This window comes from Chenopodium quinoa, unplaced genomic scaffold, assembly GCF_001683475.1.
Source record: "Chenopodium quinoa cultivar QQ74 unplaced genomic scaffold, ASM168347v1, whole genome shotgun sequence".
In the NCBI taxonomy this organism is placed as follows: Eukaryota; Viridiplantae; Streptophyta; class Magnoliopsida; order Caryophyllales; family Amaranthaceae; genus Chenopodium; species Chenopodium quinoa.
In genome coordinates, this window is record NW_018743014.1 from 1,613,864 (window position 1) to 1,630,542 (window position 16,679).

General features: G+C 35.0%; 2 protein-coding genes across 3 annotated transcripts; both read left to right on the forward strand.

The window, feature by feature from the left end:
- The first annotated feature begins 971 nt into the window (after positions 1–971).
- Positions 972–3,872, forward strand: LOC110729948 (zinc finger MYM-type protein 1-like). Its single transcript, XM_021909741.1, has 3 exons — positions 972–1,065; positions 1,405–3,459; positions 3,546–3,872. Exons 1-3 carry the CDS (start codon positions 1,060–1,062, stop codon positions 3,870–3,872), a joined length of 2,388 nt encoding a protein of 795 aa, XP_021765433.1. The 5' UTR covers positions 972–1,059.
- An 8,804-nt stretch (positions 3,873–12,676) lies between these two features.
- LOC110729884 lies at positions 12,677–16,089 on the forward strand. Of its 2 annotated transcripts, none has more exons than XM_021909670.1 (3): positions 12,677–13,008; positions 13,106–14,754; positions 15,490–16,089. In XM_021909670.1, the coding sequence occupies exons 1-3, from the start codon at positions 12,954–12,956 to the stop codon at positions 15,568–15,570; spliced, it is 1,785 nt and encodes a 594-aa protein (XP_021765362.1). In that variant the 5' UTR covers positions 12,677–12,953; the 3' UTR covers positions 15,571–16,089. The 2 variants fall into 2 exon arrangements, with proteins under 2 accessions (XP_021765362.1, XP_021765363.1); XM_021909671.1 differs by having other exon boundaries at positions 12,680–13,008; positions 13,106–14,748.
- The last annotated feature ends 590 nt before the right edge of the window (positions 16,090–16,679 follow it).

The window sequence follows — 16,679 nt, forward strand, 5'->3', positions numbered from 1 at the left end:
GAAGCAGGCAATGGTGTAAATAGTGTAATATGGGCAGTGACTATTGTGGCTTTGAAGAGGGTGGTTTTGTGGTCGCTGAATTGGCACCATTCTTTTTAATTTTTATAGTTGTTTGGTTGTGTCTCTGCAGTCTTAGGAGCCCAATTGCATTTCGTTTTCCTTGTTTCCACAAGCAATAGCTTTCCCCATTCATCCTTGATGGCCACCCCCAAGCATACTCCCCCATTCATAGGCACAAAAGCATCGACATTCACTTTAACGCAATGGCGATTAGGGGGAATCCAACTAGGTCTAGAGTATGTAACAGGAGCTGAAGTACATCCCCCCACCTTAGCATTGCAAGTTACATACTCTTCACATAGTTTCACAAAACCTGCAGCCACCATCACGCCATTCACAGCAGCAGCGCCGTCAAATATAACCTTATTTCTGCAATGCCACGCTGCCCACGCAAGACATAGGAATTTACGTAGCTGTACCTTGGCAACTTTGCTCAAAATCCAACTAAAAAGTTCCTAAAACGATGACGATGGACCGTCATTAATCAAGTTCAGAAAGTCACTGTGTTGCCCAGGGGCGGAGCTAGAAGGGGACGAGTGGGGACACTTGTCCCCCCATTTTCAAAAAAAAAAATTAAAAAAAAAATTTAAAAAAAAAAACAAAAAAACGCAATTACAGAGTGTTCTGTGCGATGTTTGCAGCCAAACCCTAAGTCTTTCAATTTTTAATTTCTCTCTCTTCGATTCGCCCTCACCTCGCCAGAGTCGCCTGACGGCTGACGCTGTCCACCGTTCTCCGGCAGTTCGCAGCAGTGAGGCCAATGACGAGGTTCGACAGACGACAGCGCACAGCGGACATCCTTCAATTCGTGTGAATCGTGTCTTCGTGAGTTCGTGTTTGCTGTTTGCAGCAGCAGCCCAGCAGCCCAGCACCGCGCCACCGCAGCACAGCCAGCAGTTTGGACGTTTGGTGTTCAAGTGTAAAGTGTTTGCAGCAGCAGTTCGCAAGTCGGCAACTTCGCATTTACAGATTTACTGTAAGGAGTAAATCTGAATTTCAATGGAGGTATGATTAATTGATTATGTAATTATGTAAATCTGAATTAAGTGAATTTCATTACTTGTTTAAATGTTTAATTGTTTTATAATTTATATTTTTATTGTGAATTTGTCATTTGTGGCCTTGTGGGTATTGATTATTGATTTATATTTGTTTGATTGTTTGAATGTTTCCCCTGTTTGAGTGTTTGGCTGTTTTTGTGAAATGTGAATTTAAATTATTAATTATTGTAAATTATTGAAATGTGTAGTTGAATTAGAAATTTAAAATCTTAGGTTTTGTTATTATGTAATGATGTGAATTGTGGTCTTGTGGAAATTGATATATAATTTTCAATTTAACTAGGAAATATCAAAAGATTCACCAAATTCAAACAAATCCAAGGCAACTAAACAACCCGATCTTCAACAATTCTTGTTTAAAAGAACGAGACTCAATGAAAATGAGTCCAATAACTCACCTTCAGTTAGCTCCCCTCAAAGTCAAGAAAATAGTATGGAAATGGGTGGTTCAAGTAATAGTAATGTACCATTAGAGGAAGATTTGGTGTATGATGTTGAACTTCTTCCTCATGATCCGGGAAAAAGAATAAACATTATGGATTACCCCGCAAATGAACGAAATGCTGTTAGGAGGGGTTATATTCTTAAAAAACCTTGCCAACCAAAAACTCATGTCTTCCCTACAAGACAAGTGTCTGGTTTGCGTCGCTTTAGTGTTCATTGGTTCAACAAATGGGATTGGCTTGAATATAGTATTGAAAAAGATGCTGCATTTTGTTTTGTATGTTACTTGTTCAAGAATGAAGTTGGTATTAAACCAGGGGGTGATGCATTTGTTGATGGAGGGTTTAGGGCATGGAATAAACCGGAAAGATTTGAGAAGCATGTTGGTGGAATTAAAAGTGCTCATAATCTTGCTTATGAGAAATATGTGAATTTAAGAGATGAAAAAAAGAAATCAATCTTGAATGTGATTGACAATGCAAGTGATGTGATTAAAAGTGAATATTTTATCCGCTTGAAAGCATCTTTATCTTGTTTAAGATTTCTTTTGGGGCAAGGTTTGGCATTTCGTGGACATGATGAAAGTGGGGAGTCATATAATAGGGGTAATTTCCTTGAGCTTTTGAAGTGGTTAGGAGAAAAGGTTGAGGAAGTAAGGATACATACTCTTGAAAATGCACCTAAAAATTGTCAAATGACTTCCCCTCCTATTCAAAAGGACATTATTAACTGTTGTGCCAAAGAAACAACTAGGTGCATAATAGAAGAAGTTGGTGATGATTACTTTGCTATATTGGCCGATGAGTCAAGTGATGTGTCCCAAAAAGAACAACTAGCTCTTGTTTTGCGTTTTGTTGATAGAGATAGTGGAAAGGTAATGGAGCGATTTTTAGGCATTGTTCATGTTGCTAATACTACCGCTTTAACTCTTAAAGATGCAATCATGTCTTTACTTGTTGAACATTCATTGAGCCCATCTATGATAAGAGGGCAAGGGTATGATGGAGCTAGCAACATGAAGGGTGAAATAAATGGCCTTAAGACTTTGATTATGAATGATACTCCAAGTGCCTACTATATACATTGTTTTGCTCATCAACTTCAACTAACATTAGTTGCCGTTGCTAAAAAGAATGATAGTTGTGGTTGGCTTTTCGAGATACTTGGAAATTTGTTGAATGTGGTTGGAGTTTCTTGCAAGAGAAGAGAAATGATTCGTCAAGATCAAGCTCAAGAAGTTGCTCGAGCCTTGGATGTTGGGGATATTGTGAGTGGATCGGGTTTAAATCAAGAACTTGGTTTGAGTAGGCCCGGGGATACTCGTTGGAGTTCTCATTACAAGTCACTTTTAAATGCCATCCTCTTATTTCCTACAATTATTAAGGTGCTTGTACAAATTGGGAAGCATGGTGCATCGGAAGATAAGTTCAAAGCTCAAATTGTTTTAGGACAATTAGAGTCATTTGACTTTATTTTTGTTGCTCACTTGATGTTGACTATTTTTGGATACACTAATGATTTGTGTGTTGCTTTGCAAAGAAAGGAGCAAGATATTGTAAATGCCATGGAACTTGTCACTTATACAAAAACGGTGTTGCAAAAAATGAGGGAGCGAGGATGGGATACTCTCTTAAACAAGGTAACTTCATTTTGCACTAAACATGGTGTTGTTATTCCCACTATGGATTCTCTTTATGTTCCTCATGGAAGATCAAGACGTTTTGTTGAAGAAGCAACAAATGAACATCATTTTCGGGTTGGAATTTTCTTAAGACTAATTGATTTGCATCTTCAAGAACTTGATGAACGATTTAATGAGAGGAATATGGAGTTACTATTATGTATGGCTTGTTTAAGTCCTAAAGATAACTTCTCATCCTTTGATAAAGATAAGGTACTTAAACTTGCCTCTTTTTATCCGAAGAATTTTCAAGCTTTGATTTGATGGCTCTTGAATATCAACTTGATGTATTCATGGAGAATATGCTAAATGATGAAAGATTTCAAGGTTTAAATGACCTTAATTCTCTTTCTATGATGCTTGTTAAAACCAATAAGCATAAGACTTTTCCTCTTATTCATTTGCTTATCAAGTTGATGTTGATTCTTCCCGTTGCCACGGCAAGTGTTGAAAGAGTGTTTTCTGCAATGACATGTGTCAAAAACAAGTTGCGAAATAGCATGGGTGATCAACTTATGAATGATTGTTTGGTCACTTTTATTGAGAAGGATGTCTTCTTACGAGTTTCCGACGAAAAGATTATTGATCGATTTCAAAGTATGAAGACTCGAAGAATGAACTTGTAATTTTAATGTAATGTTTATGTAATTTTTTTCATCATTTTGAATTGTATGACTAAGTATATATTTGTATTTTGAAATTTTAATATTAAGTATTAACCAATTTGTGTGTGAGTTTTTTTTTTGTTTTTATTTTTTGTTAAGCTTTTCGTAAGTTAAGCATTTTGTCCCCCCAAGTTGAAAATCCTGGCTCCGCCACTGGTGTTGCCATATACTCTTAGCGTAAGTGTAGCTGAACAAGGTGTGGATTATCGTCTCCCTATCAGGCCCACAAATGGAGCACGATCTTGATGGCCGGATGTATCGAGCAAACAAAACATCCATCACCTCGAGAGATCCTTTACATGCCCTCCACACAAAGTGACATAATTTTGGAGGTCCTTTCAAATCCCACACATCTCTCCAAAGCTCGCGTTCTCAATCACCATAGAATAATTCCCAGGATTGCGTGTTGCCTAGTCTGCCCAGCCAGTATGCTTATTTTACAGAAAATAAACCATTTGAAGTTGGCCACCAATACCTCCTATCCCTCGACCACTGGTTCGGCAGAGGAGTATCAAGTATCGCTCTGCAATCATCATTCTCAAACGTTGCAGCCACACAACCAAGCATGTTATCAAAATAAATTAGCTCGCAACTCGCATATCAATATCACAATACAATTGAGGCATAGGAGTAGCATTGGTACAGTTGCCATACAACCAAGCATCCTCCCACACCTTAATTGAAGAACCATTACCCACTCTCCACCTCAAGGAGCAAAGATTTCGCCCCCTAAATTATTTTAAATATATTTTTCATCTTTCAGAAATTATTTTTTAATAATTTTGAAATTTTGGAAATAAATGATATATATAAAATAAATAAATAAATCATTTTTAATTAAAATTACTAATTAAAAATAAATCAAAAAACAAATAATATCAGCCGCCATTTAAAAAAATTATGGTAGTCAAAAGTCATAAGACTACATTAGAATTTCCAGTTTTCACATTAATCACTTTTCTAAACAGTAACATTAATCTAATCGCGGATTACTGCATGTCCTAATTCCTACGTGTTTGTACTTTGTACGGTCTTGAATCTTGAAATGGAGACGGATTTGAGGCAATAGTATTTTTTTTATTTTTTATTTTTATTTTTAGGGTAATACTGTATGTAACCCTTAAGGCTACAAATAAGCATTTACTATCTTTCCTAAGATATAATTAATTTAGGATTGCATGACAAAATCACGTGCAAATAAGTGTAGTTAATGTCGTATCCATTTTTAGCTTCTTATATGTAGCCTTAACTCCTTAAGGGCTGTGTATAGCATTTTCCTCAAAAAAAAAAAAGTATAACATTTTCCATTTTTTTGATGAATTTTTTTTTTGAACTAATTTTTTTTATTTATTTTATTAATAGAATTAGGAGTGGTGATTTCTTTAAATTATAAGAGAAATTTTTGCGTGACACCGGACTCAACGTGAGTCTAATATACCTGGCAATAATATTCTAATATTTGACAATAATATTCTAATATATGACAATAATATTCTAATATCTGACAATAATATCTAATATATGACATTAATAATCTAATATCTAACATGAGAAATCTAATTTATGACAATAATATTCTAATATAAGACATAATATTCTAATATTTGACAATAATATTTTAATATATGACATTAATAATTTAATATCTGACATTAATAATCTAATATCTAACCTGAGAAATCTAATATCTGACATTATTAATCTAATATCTAACAAAAGAAAACTAATATCTGACATTAATAATAGAAAATATTATTGTCACCACAATCCCCCACATTAAACCTCGCATGCGCGCATTTCATTATTTCAGCTCGAGCTCTCTCTTTACACTGCATCCTCCACCACAGCCCCCTTTCCACCGCAACCATCTCCTCACCGGTGCTCCACCACAACCCTCCTCCACCGCAGATCTATCCCCACACCACGTACAACTCCTCCTCTCTCATTCTTTGCCATTGAAGTGCACTCCACATTCTCCTTTGAGGCGACTTCTGAAATCCATTGAGGCGAATTATCTCAGGTAACAAGTTGATTCTCTATGCAATCATCGAATCTCAATTTTACAATCTAGGGTTTATCCTTAATTTAATTGTAAGTACATTCAATTCACTAACAATCAGATTTTCCCCAAAAATTGAAAAAATGGGTCGACCTTCATCCGTAATCGAAATTTTGGAGACTCAAAACAACCGCTATTCGCCGGATTCTGACGACTCTAGAGGTCGTTATCGTCGCTGGAGAAGTCACAGCCTTGTTTTCCGGCGAAGAAAACAAAACCAAGCCTCGAGTATTAGCATGTGAGTAATGAGACTCTCAACTCTCATTTTGTGTAGGCAGAATCATAGTGAGTCCGTTCTACACAATTTTTTTTCGAAATTATAATAGTCATTCGACACTTACAATCATCCCTTAATAGATTTAATAAATTAAAATGATTCATTTCATTTTAAATGAATTAATTATTCAAATATAAAATAACTATGTATAAAACAATATTAGCTAATAATTGGGACAATAAAGTGTTTTAAATTGGGTCAACATCAATAAAAGCGTTGGACTAACTTGTTGGGAGTAAAGGTGTTTTTAAGGGCCCAACAAATTAGCCTCAAAGGAGAATTCAAGGAGGAATGAGATTAGTAATGACAATTTTGTAAATAAGTATTTTTGTTTTAATAGGGGGATATAAATACCCCAAAAACTCAAGAATTTCACACTTAAAAATTATATTGTCAGATTTTACAAACACCCCAAAATTTTCCTCTTATTTTTCTCTCTCCTTTTCCATCCCTTTTTCCCCTCTCTTTCTCACGCCTCTCTCCTCCTCACCACCGGTGCCACCGGCGACCACCGGCACCACCACCGACCACCGGCAGCCAGCACCAGCAGCCGGCGACCACTAGCCGACCACCATGCCTCCTCCTCTCTCTCTCCTCTTCTCGGTTTTGGTACAAAAGGAAAAAAAACTCTTTCTTCTCCTAATTTAATTTCTAATCATGTTTTAATTAACTCAAGGTATGATTTTAATTATATTTTGATGTTGTTTTTGGGTTGTTGATGTTGTTAATTTATTCCTATAATTTTCAGTTTTTAAATTGATTAAAAACCACAATTTACAAACCCTAGAATTTGGGAGTTTAATGTTTATGATTAGGAATTGATTCTAGGTTGTTGTGGTTGTTAAATTAATGATTTAAACATGTTTTTAATGAGTTTTAAGCCCTCAATTAATGTTGGAAATTAATTATACACACTACTTTTTAATTATTATGTTAGGGTTTGATTATCCATAAATGGAAAAAGGTTCTTGATGATTTAAATATGATTTTCTAGTCGATTAGTGATCTTTTATACTAAATAAGTATGCTGGAATTTTATTTAAGTAATGAAAACTAAGTCTTTTTGAAAGGATTTTAAGTACCAACTTAAAGAAAAGGTTTTAAGGATTTTAAACCATTATATTGGGTTAATTAGTGAGGTTCAAAGTGTATAATAGTTGCTTGAAATTTGTGAGAATAGTGCGTGGATTGATTGTGATTATGTATTTTTATTTGTAGGAAGCTTTGAGTTAGGTGATTTCTAGCAAGTGTGGCCGAGTTTAGGCATTATTCAAGGTACGTATGCGAATAGAAATATTTATGTATGCGTAGTATCATGCTAGGAATGTAAAGTATGTTTCAAGTGAAGATTTAGTAGCATGTTTGGTTGAATATATGCTTGAATTTGATGTTGGTTGATCATGAATTATTATGCAAGCCTGTGAACATGTTATTTGAGGCATGATACAAGTTGAATATGTATGAATCATGGAAGCATGTTTTATTTTCAAGTATTAAGAAAGCATGAATTTAATAAGCCTTGCTTATGTATATTTAAAAGAGCTAAAGTTAGAATTATTGAGCATGATTCATGAACTTATTTCTCACCCATATATTATTGGAGTTGAGTCAAGGAGTTGGTTTATTTATTTTACTCACTCATATAAGTTGAGATTGAGTCAAGGAAGTTTATTAGTGCATCTTATGCACCAAGGTAGTAATAGTGCAATTTTTTGTGCACAACACTAGGCAAGGAACCTTAATTAAAATAAATTGTATGTGTTCACTAATTAATTCAAGATTGAAATGGAAATGTGTGTTGATTATTGTTATGTTCTTGTTTGATTGGTTGGAGTCATCACAAATTCAATTGGTAAATCACGTAAAGTGTAAGAGGATACACACTAAACTCTTGGAACGTATACACCTTGAGTATGAACATATGGGAGGAGTTATGTGACTTTATACATGATAATAGATTCTACAGGGATACAGGACGCTGCATTTCTTTTATTATTAATGCGCTGGAATTCCGTCACAAGGTGATATAGTAGGTGCCAATTAGGGTAGCTCCCTAATTGGAAGCTCAAAGGAAGGAAGCCCGTTCGATGTGTTATCCAAAGCTATTTATTAATGATTAATATTATTGGTTATGAGTCAAAGGTAAGTTGACTTGTGAATTATATGGCGAGCATGTTTTATTTATTATTGCTAGGATATTCATGTTAGTGTTTGTGTTTGCTAGCATGTACTCAGCTTTTGCTGATTCGTACTTTTGTGTTTGTATTTGGCTTTCCTTTGGATTGACCCTACTATGACCTATTTATATGGTGAGTATAGAGGTTGAAATATAGAAAAAGAGATAGGTACTTAAAGCATGAAGAGCATGAAGGGAATGAGTGCATAGAGTTACTTGTTATGCTTTTTTAGTTTTATATTTATGAATTATTGATTTTATTTATGGACTAATATTGTTATGTTTTATTTCAAATTGATTTTTGAAGGGCCATGTCTATATTGGTTCCAACTTGTGAATGTTTTATTTTACATATGTTTTGAGGTTGTAAACTCAAGTTATTTATTTTGAAAATTTGGTTTTTAAGTTAGACTTCCGCTGTGTGACTTTGAAAATAGCCTTAGCCATTATCACGGTGGCGGTAATATTTTGGTTATTTACTAAAATGAGTTTTATTTAGAGTAAAAAGAGTATTTTAAAAGAAGGAAATTTTCAGGGGATTACATTTAAATTCTCATTACAAGTATTAAACACCCCTAAACTAATGACATCACTTCTTAACTGCTCCTGAATAATATTAGATGTCTATGCATCGTTCTTGACGGAAATCCATTGATGTATAGTCACGATAGTGATAAAACTTGATTGATTATCAAGATCGATAAATTGTTAAGACGAATCTTCTAAACATGCACCCCGATACCAACAAACCCGCAATTCCACAAATTTGCAAGATAAATCTTCCAAATTTGTATTCCAGCATACACGAAAAACAAACAATATTAAAACTCCCACCATTATTAGGGAACCGACTAAACCCTACATGAAAGGATTGACTATAATCACCATACTGTTGATAAGCCTCAAATCCTTCTTCAATTTAATAACTATTTAAGTAAATTTGACTAGAATATATTAAACATTGAGAAAACCCATTAAGCATATTTGAGAGTTATAGTCCTCAATTTAGGGATCGACTTGAGTACTTTAATTTGACTTAAAAAATCTCTTTTTCGATCATTGCCAAATAGGAGATGCTCCTCTAAAAACTTCACTAATTTCCAAAGAAAAGTACTGGCTTTTTGAGTTTTTGATGGTGATTACCAACTTTTTGCGGAAAAATTGAGGTGCTATATTTGATAGTTCAACAACTTTTGTGTGTGGCCAGCTAACACATGAGTAACCCCTGACCAGGTAACTTCTGTACGACCGAGTAACCCCTGATGAAGTAACCCCTGACCAAGTAACTCTTGACCGATCGAGTAACCCCTGACCAAGTAACTCTTGACTAACCGAGTAACCCCTGACCAAGTAACTCTTGACTAACCGAGTAACCCATGATCGACCGAGTAACCAAATAATATTTGGATCAAAATTAAAGGGCCATGAAATTAGTTTAGCTTGGTTTTGTGATGTGGACATGGAAAGAGGAAAATAAGTTATGGTTTGGGGAAATGGGCTAAGAATTGGGTTGGTTTATGAAATGTATTAGATTGAATATGAATTTAAGCACTCTAAAGATTAAATACTCAACCCGACCAATAATGGCGGTGAAAGGTTGTTCATCATCGAGTTTGGTTTTGGGGAGACATTTTTAGGTGTCTACACCCTGACTTACCGAGTAGCCCCTTTTCTTCATCTTCTTCTTCTTCAATGGATCTCCTTCGAAGCTACTCCAATGGCGCCGAAGAAGACAACGACGAACAACCCCAACTCCAACCCCACCAAACCAACCCAGAAACCCAACAAAATGACAAAGAAGACAAAGATGAAGAAGAAACCTCAATCATCTCGCTTCCATCAAAATCCCACCGTATTAAAAGCAAGCTATTTCTGCGACGATTTGGTCTCCAAACTCGAAATTAGGGTTAGGGTTTGGAATTGAGAAGGAGGATTTGGAGTAGATAGAAGTAGTTGTAGAGGAGAAGAAAAAGAAGATGAAGAAGAAAGTGAGGAGTGAGAGAATGATGATGATGATTGGGGAAGATGAAGAAGAAGAGTGGAGGTGTTTTCCTGCCATTGTTGGAAGGTAGGAGAGAGAAAGTGAGCAAAGGGGGGAATACAGTGAAGAGTGAGAAGTGGGGGAAAAAGAAAAAAAAGTGGCTGGCCACATCGTATGAAAGTTTGTGTTGATTATTTAGGTTAGTTATTCTACTTTCTTTAATTACACTTTTTAAAGGTTTTACAATAATCTGGAGGAGACTTCGATGAGGGAAATCTTAGCATGGATGTTTAGTTCGAATGTAACCTTTGCCAAAATGCCAAGACTTGACATGCCACAAATTCTTTTTGAAGGAAAGGGGTGCCTTTGTTTTTTTTTTTTTTTTTGGTTTTTTTTGGGCGTTTCCCCGGTTCACCCTTTGGGCTAATCCGAATTCGGGGATCAGTTCTGAGTGATTAGATTCCAGTCCATAGGGGTGCCTTTAGTAAGTGTAGTTTAGCCGCAAAGTTATTAGGTTAAAATCCGCAATGAGCATAACCCTTGTGTAATTGTATTTATTGTTGATATTGCATATTAAGGGATTTCTTAATAAGGGGCATTTTCTCTCGAGATGGATCTATATTGGCCTCATAATAGAAGTACCTCTTATTGGAAGTTGAGACACTAGATAATTTTTTGGCTTATTTGGGTGAGGAGCATCCAAGCTCACATTTCGTTGTACATTTTACATCCATGCTAATTCAATATCTTGTATTCGTTATATCTTGGATTAGATTCAATGGATTATCAAAATCCACTTGGTATAATTTTGCTAATAGAAAATTGAACATAATGAATAATTATCAAACTTGTTTAGGCCACATATTGGGATGATAAATATGTTGGCCTAAGTCAGGTTCAAACTGGGCCAAGGCCAACAAAAAACTAGGATCAAGACTACAAGTCCATGTGGATAAGCTCTATGAACATATGGATTTACAAAATTAGAGTGAATTGATGAATAAACACTTCATGTAATTTGGATTTTTGGACTTTAACTTTTAAAAGGTCATACTACGAATTGTGACTTACATAACATGGCATTAGCCTAACATGAATTGGGCACTCAAAGCCCGACGTGACCTTGCTTAGGTTAGAGTTTTGAAGGTGGTGGCATGGTGCTTGACACCGAATAAGCTTGTGGGTAGGGATGTTTATGGAGCACTGAATCGAGTCAGGTGCAGATGTTGGTCTCTCTATTTTTCACTTCCATCTTATCATCCACGAGTTACAAGATCACGACGAATTCTAAATTTATACCCATCTCCATCCCACCACCCACTTGGATATCCACTCTTCACCTAGTACATACCCACCTTACCAGCTCCACCAGCTGCTTACCCGCTCTAAAATCCACTGCTTATTTTTTTTTACCTCATGTCAAAGTTTAACCTTGGTCAGAAAAATAAGACAAAAAAAACCTATTTAGTTCGGATAGTTCAAGCTTTCACATAATATTAAATCATTTAGACTTATTTATTTATTGTCAAATTTTTTATGAAAATACATACCAATTTAAGTCATTGATTTTTGGGTTGGTTTAGTTTGATAGAGTTAGTTCTATCATTATAGGCTAATAATAACAGGTTGGAGATAACCAATTTATATCGCTAGGCTTGTATCAAGGTTGAGTAACATATGAGGTAAAGAAAGTTCAGATACACGTAAGAATTAGGTCCATCAGGACATGTTAATTTTGATCTTATTCCAATTACCCCATAATAGGAATATTTAGGAAACAAATCGATTTAAGTTACATTTGATTTCGGGTAGAGTTAGACTTTGCTTGGCAAATGGTTGTTGATTGTTGGCGGTTAGTTGGCTCACTTGACTTGTTTGACTAGCTGAAATGTTTGGCTGTTTATAATGGCTTTTGAAATTGGTTATTTATAGAAGTGTTTGATAAACTTAGTTGTTGGCCGTTGACTGTTTATTAGATAATTTGTGGGCCAACAAGCCAAAAGCCAACAAAAAAAGCTACTCATAGCAGCTTTTTCATTTTAGCTTAAAAGCCAGCTTTTTTGCTAACTGAAAAGCCAATTACCAAACACTCTTTTTGGCTGTTTGACCACATAAAAAGAGCCAAAAGCCAAAAGCTAACCAAAAAGCCAATTTACCAAATATGACCTTAATTTGTTTGGGTTTGTTTCACGTCATCCCATTCTAGGTCTTGGTTTCTAAATCGGGGTACAATTTGAGTCGAACCAATATCGTCGACACACTAGTTTCAATTCTCCACAGTCCACACACACAGATTAACAGAAACCAAAAGTCCAATAAAAACCAGCATCATTGTATCACAAACACAGGCCCAAAAAATTGGATCATAACCTGAACACTCGATGATCCCAACGGTCAAAAAAATTTGACACCTCAGAATTCAAAAATCCAACAAATCCCATATAAATAAATTTGCAACGGTCATTTTTCTCAATTGTAATAACATTTTCTGCATTCACTAAAAAAACTCAGAAAGTTTCAAGATCCTAGAAAGAGAAAGCTTCAAAAAAATGGAGGATCCTAAAAAGTTTCTTTCTCCATCATCACCCAATTTCTCTCCTTCAGGTATTTCATTTGATTTATTTTTACAATTTAACTTCAATTCAATTCATTTTTATCAAAATTCTGAATTTTAACACTGATTTTCTCCAATTAATTGCAGAAAACAATGAAAATTTGAGTGAATTCAAACGAAATTCAGAGCAAAGAAACAAGAAATTATTCATGGAACCCACAATTTCTACTGCTTCAAAGAATATGACTCCCAACAAGAAGAAGATCTTAGCAGAGTGGAAACCGCCAAAAAAGGGTACAATTCATGATTCTAATCCTAGAAAATCTGTTTCAAAATCATTTTCTGAAGATGAAGATGAATCTTTAGTTCCTGATTCTTCTGCTAATTCTACTACTACATTGCCATATGATCCCCTCACCAATTATCTCTCTCCTCGGCCTAAATTCCTCCGGTATAACCCGAATCGAAAGCGAAAAATTGTGTTTCGGAAAGAACTCGAAAGCAGTAGCAGTAGCAGTAGCAGCAGCAGTAGTAGTACTGTTATTGTTAGCCCCAAAAGAAATTCTCTTGATTCTGAGAGTTCTTGTAATGTGGTTGAAACTGAGGAAATTCTTGATCAAGAAATGGAGGAAGAAGTTGAAGAAAAAGAAATGGGGTGGAAATGGGCGTTATTCAATTGGGTTTTTGTGATTTCTGGGTTAATTTTCAGTATCATGTATATATCTTCAATGAATAATTCTGCTGCAATTTACTCAGAAAAAATTGAATTTCAAGAGTTTGGGAATTTAACTTCTGGGACTGTTGCATTGAGGGATTTAAGGAGTATTAATTCTGGTGGGTATTGGGTGTCTGAATTTGATGCTGAATCAGAAATTTCAGGGGATATTTTGGGAAGATTTGAGGAAAATCAAGTACCCTTTAAACCCGAAGAGGAAAATTTGAATGTTGAGTTCAATTCTGAGATTGATTATTCAGAAAAAATTGGGGTTTTTGAGGGTTTTCATCAAAATATCAAGGATTTTGATGGTGTTTCGACTGAGAAAAATGAAGAAAACGAACCCTTTAAACCTGAAGAGGAAAATTTGGATGTTGAGTTCACTTCTGAGTTTGATAATTCAGAAAATTTTAGGGCTTTGAGAAGTTTTCCAAAAGTCAAGGATTTTGTTGGTGTTTTTCCTGAGAAAAATGTGGAAAATGAAGACCACAATGTTGCTCAATCTAAAAATGAAGTGGAAAATCTGGTTTCTGATGCATCAATTGTTGCTGTTCCTGAACCCAAATTGGTTGATTTGGAAGAGAAAATTCATGATTTAGCAGAAAAGAAGGTAGAAATTGTTGATGATAATCATGAAATTGTTGATGATCAGAATGAAATGAAAATCACCCAAATGAAATTCATTTGGACGGTTGGATTAGCTTGGTTGGTTGTGGTGGGTTTGACAGTGTTGGTGTGTTTTCGCAAGAAGAGTAAGAAGGCTTTTACTAAGGCTACTGCTTCATATAGGATAAGAAAATCTTCGGCTGTAAATGAAGGAGAGATCATTTTTAGACCAGAAAGTCAGATAAATAATTATTTGACAGTTGGTGTTGATGAGTCTAGGGTGGAGAGGAAGAAGAGTCCACCACCTAGAAGGATTCCGGAGGTGAAGCAGCTCGGCGAAGTCGAATTCGAAGGAGGATTCAGTAGTAGGATGCAGAAGAGGGAGGAAAGTGTGTTTGCTGTGACTGATGAAAGAAGGCCAAAGAAGAGTAAGGTGTCTAGTTCTGCTTCAGAATCTGCTAAGCAAGAGGTAATGGTATGGCCTTGATTTCTTATTTTGAGTTATAAATTGTGTGGAATTTCTTTGCCTTATTTCTGATTATATTGTTTTTATCATCATAGGATTGATATTGATGCTTCATTATATTGTTTAGAAGGTTATTTTGCTATGTATGATATCATGGTTTAGAATAAGCTTTATCATAAACTTCTTTGGTGTTAAACTGATCATTGTTATACGTTTCCTCAATTTGATTGTTTGCAGTACTATATAGTGAAAAGCTAATTATTCTCTGATGTTGATGACCCAAGTAAACATATATGGTAAATAATTAGTTTGTTTGTTAAAATCTACTTAACCTTTTGATATGCACTTCTGTAGTCTGAGACTGTTCCTGACTCTCCATGATATTGTCCCATGCTTAAGTTCGTAGATCATGAATGCCTTGTGCGAGAGGCACCTCGATACAAAAGTTTGATTCACACGAGTCCGAGTAGCATACTCCTACTAGACTTCCCACTCTTTAGGAATGCACCTTGCTTTGATGTTGGAAACACTAGTGATATGCAGTTTGTACAGAATTTCCCTAGTTAAATTGATAATGTTAAATAAGTACCTTGTTTAAGCACTTTAATGTGATTGAGCATGGTTGTTTATACAAAGCCTATATAACAAATCATGTTCTAATTCCATCAATACATTATTGCTTATGCATTTGTGTAAAGGATCCTTATCATGGCCTAACGAACTTGTTTTCAATAACTTAAACAGGATGTCAAAGAGGAAGGGACAGGAACAGCATTAAGGCGATCCCAACGACTCCGGGCGGCTAAAGGAATTGCGTCTCCATGAAGCTGTAAACAACATTTTGGTGGCTATGTCCAACCTTAAGCATAACCAGAAGCAGCATATTTCAGTGTTTTCCTGCTGAAATTAACTATAGATGGTCTAAATTCTCAACATTTGCAATTAGGACTTGTTCTTTTTAGACAGTTGGAATCTGTACTAGATTATGATCATATCTGATATACTTTTATGTAGTAAAAGTGGAATAATTTTAGGACTATTTTACATTATTCTTCTATGATAGTGACTAACCAATGTCTGCCTTTTTTTTTAGAAAAAAAAAAAAAATTGTGCATTGGCCTAATAATCTTATCCTTGTGTTTTTTTTTTATTACGTATAACTTTTTTTTTTTCCCAATCTTTTGGACCACATCAAAAGTTGCTTTAAAATTGGCTTTTTGTTGTAGATAATGTTAATGTCAACGGTGGTGCAAATTTCACTGATAAAAACTGTTAAGAAGAGTTGGGATGAATTGGAATCCATTTTCCAAAAAAAGAAGAAGAAGAAGAAAGGTAGCCTTTAATACTGTGTGTCCGCACCATGTTTCCTTGTAGTTTAGCAAGACAATGTTTTATAATTACTGATGCTACACTTATTCAGAACGTGGTTAGATACAATACACAATACCCATGTCAACTAGTTTAACTGAATAAGAAATTATCATTGGTTTTTAAATTAGTTTACGTGTGGGACTGATTTTCTTCAAGAATCTTAGGGGAAACCAAGTAAGAAATGAACTGATTTACAGTATATAAAAAAGTTAGAATATTTGTATCTTATTTTCTAAAGAAAAAGTTTCAAAAATTAGTGGGTAATGAGCCTCCTGCCTGTCCCCTTTGTTTCGCTCTTGTTCATGTCAACAAATTGTAAAATATTGTTAGTGTATGGTTCAGTTAGTACAGTATTTCATTAAGACATATAAAGGTGTGAGCGACCAAATTTTAAAATTTTTATATTTATCGAGTAGACTTGGTCTAATGGTAAAGGTTAATCTCATATACATATGTGATTGATTTGGTAGTTGCTTAGACCATCTCACTCTTGTTCTTAAACGATGTCTTGATACTAATCTTGTCCTTAATTTTGGAAAGTACCACTTTATGGCTTAACAAGG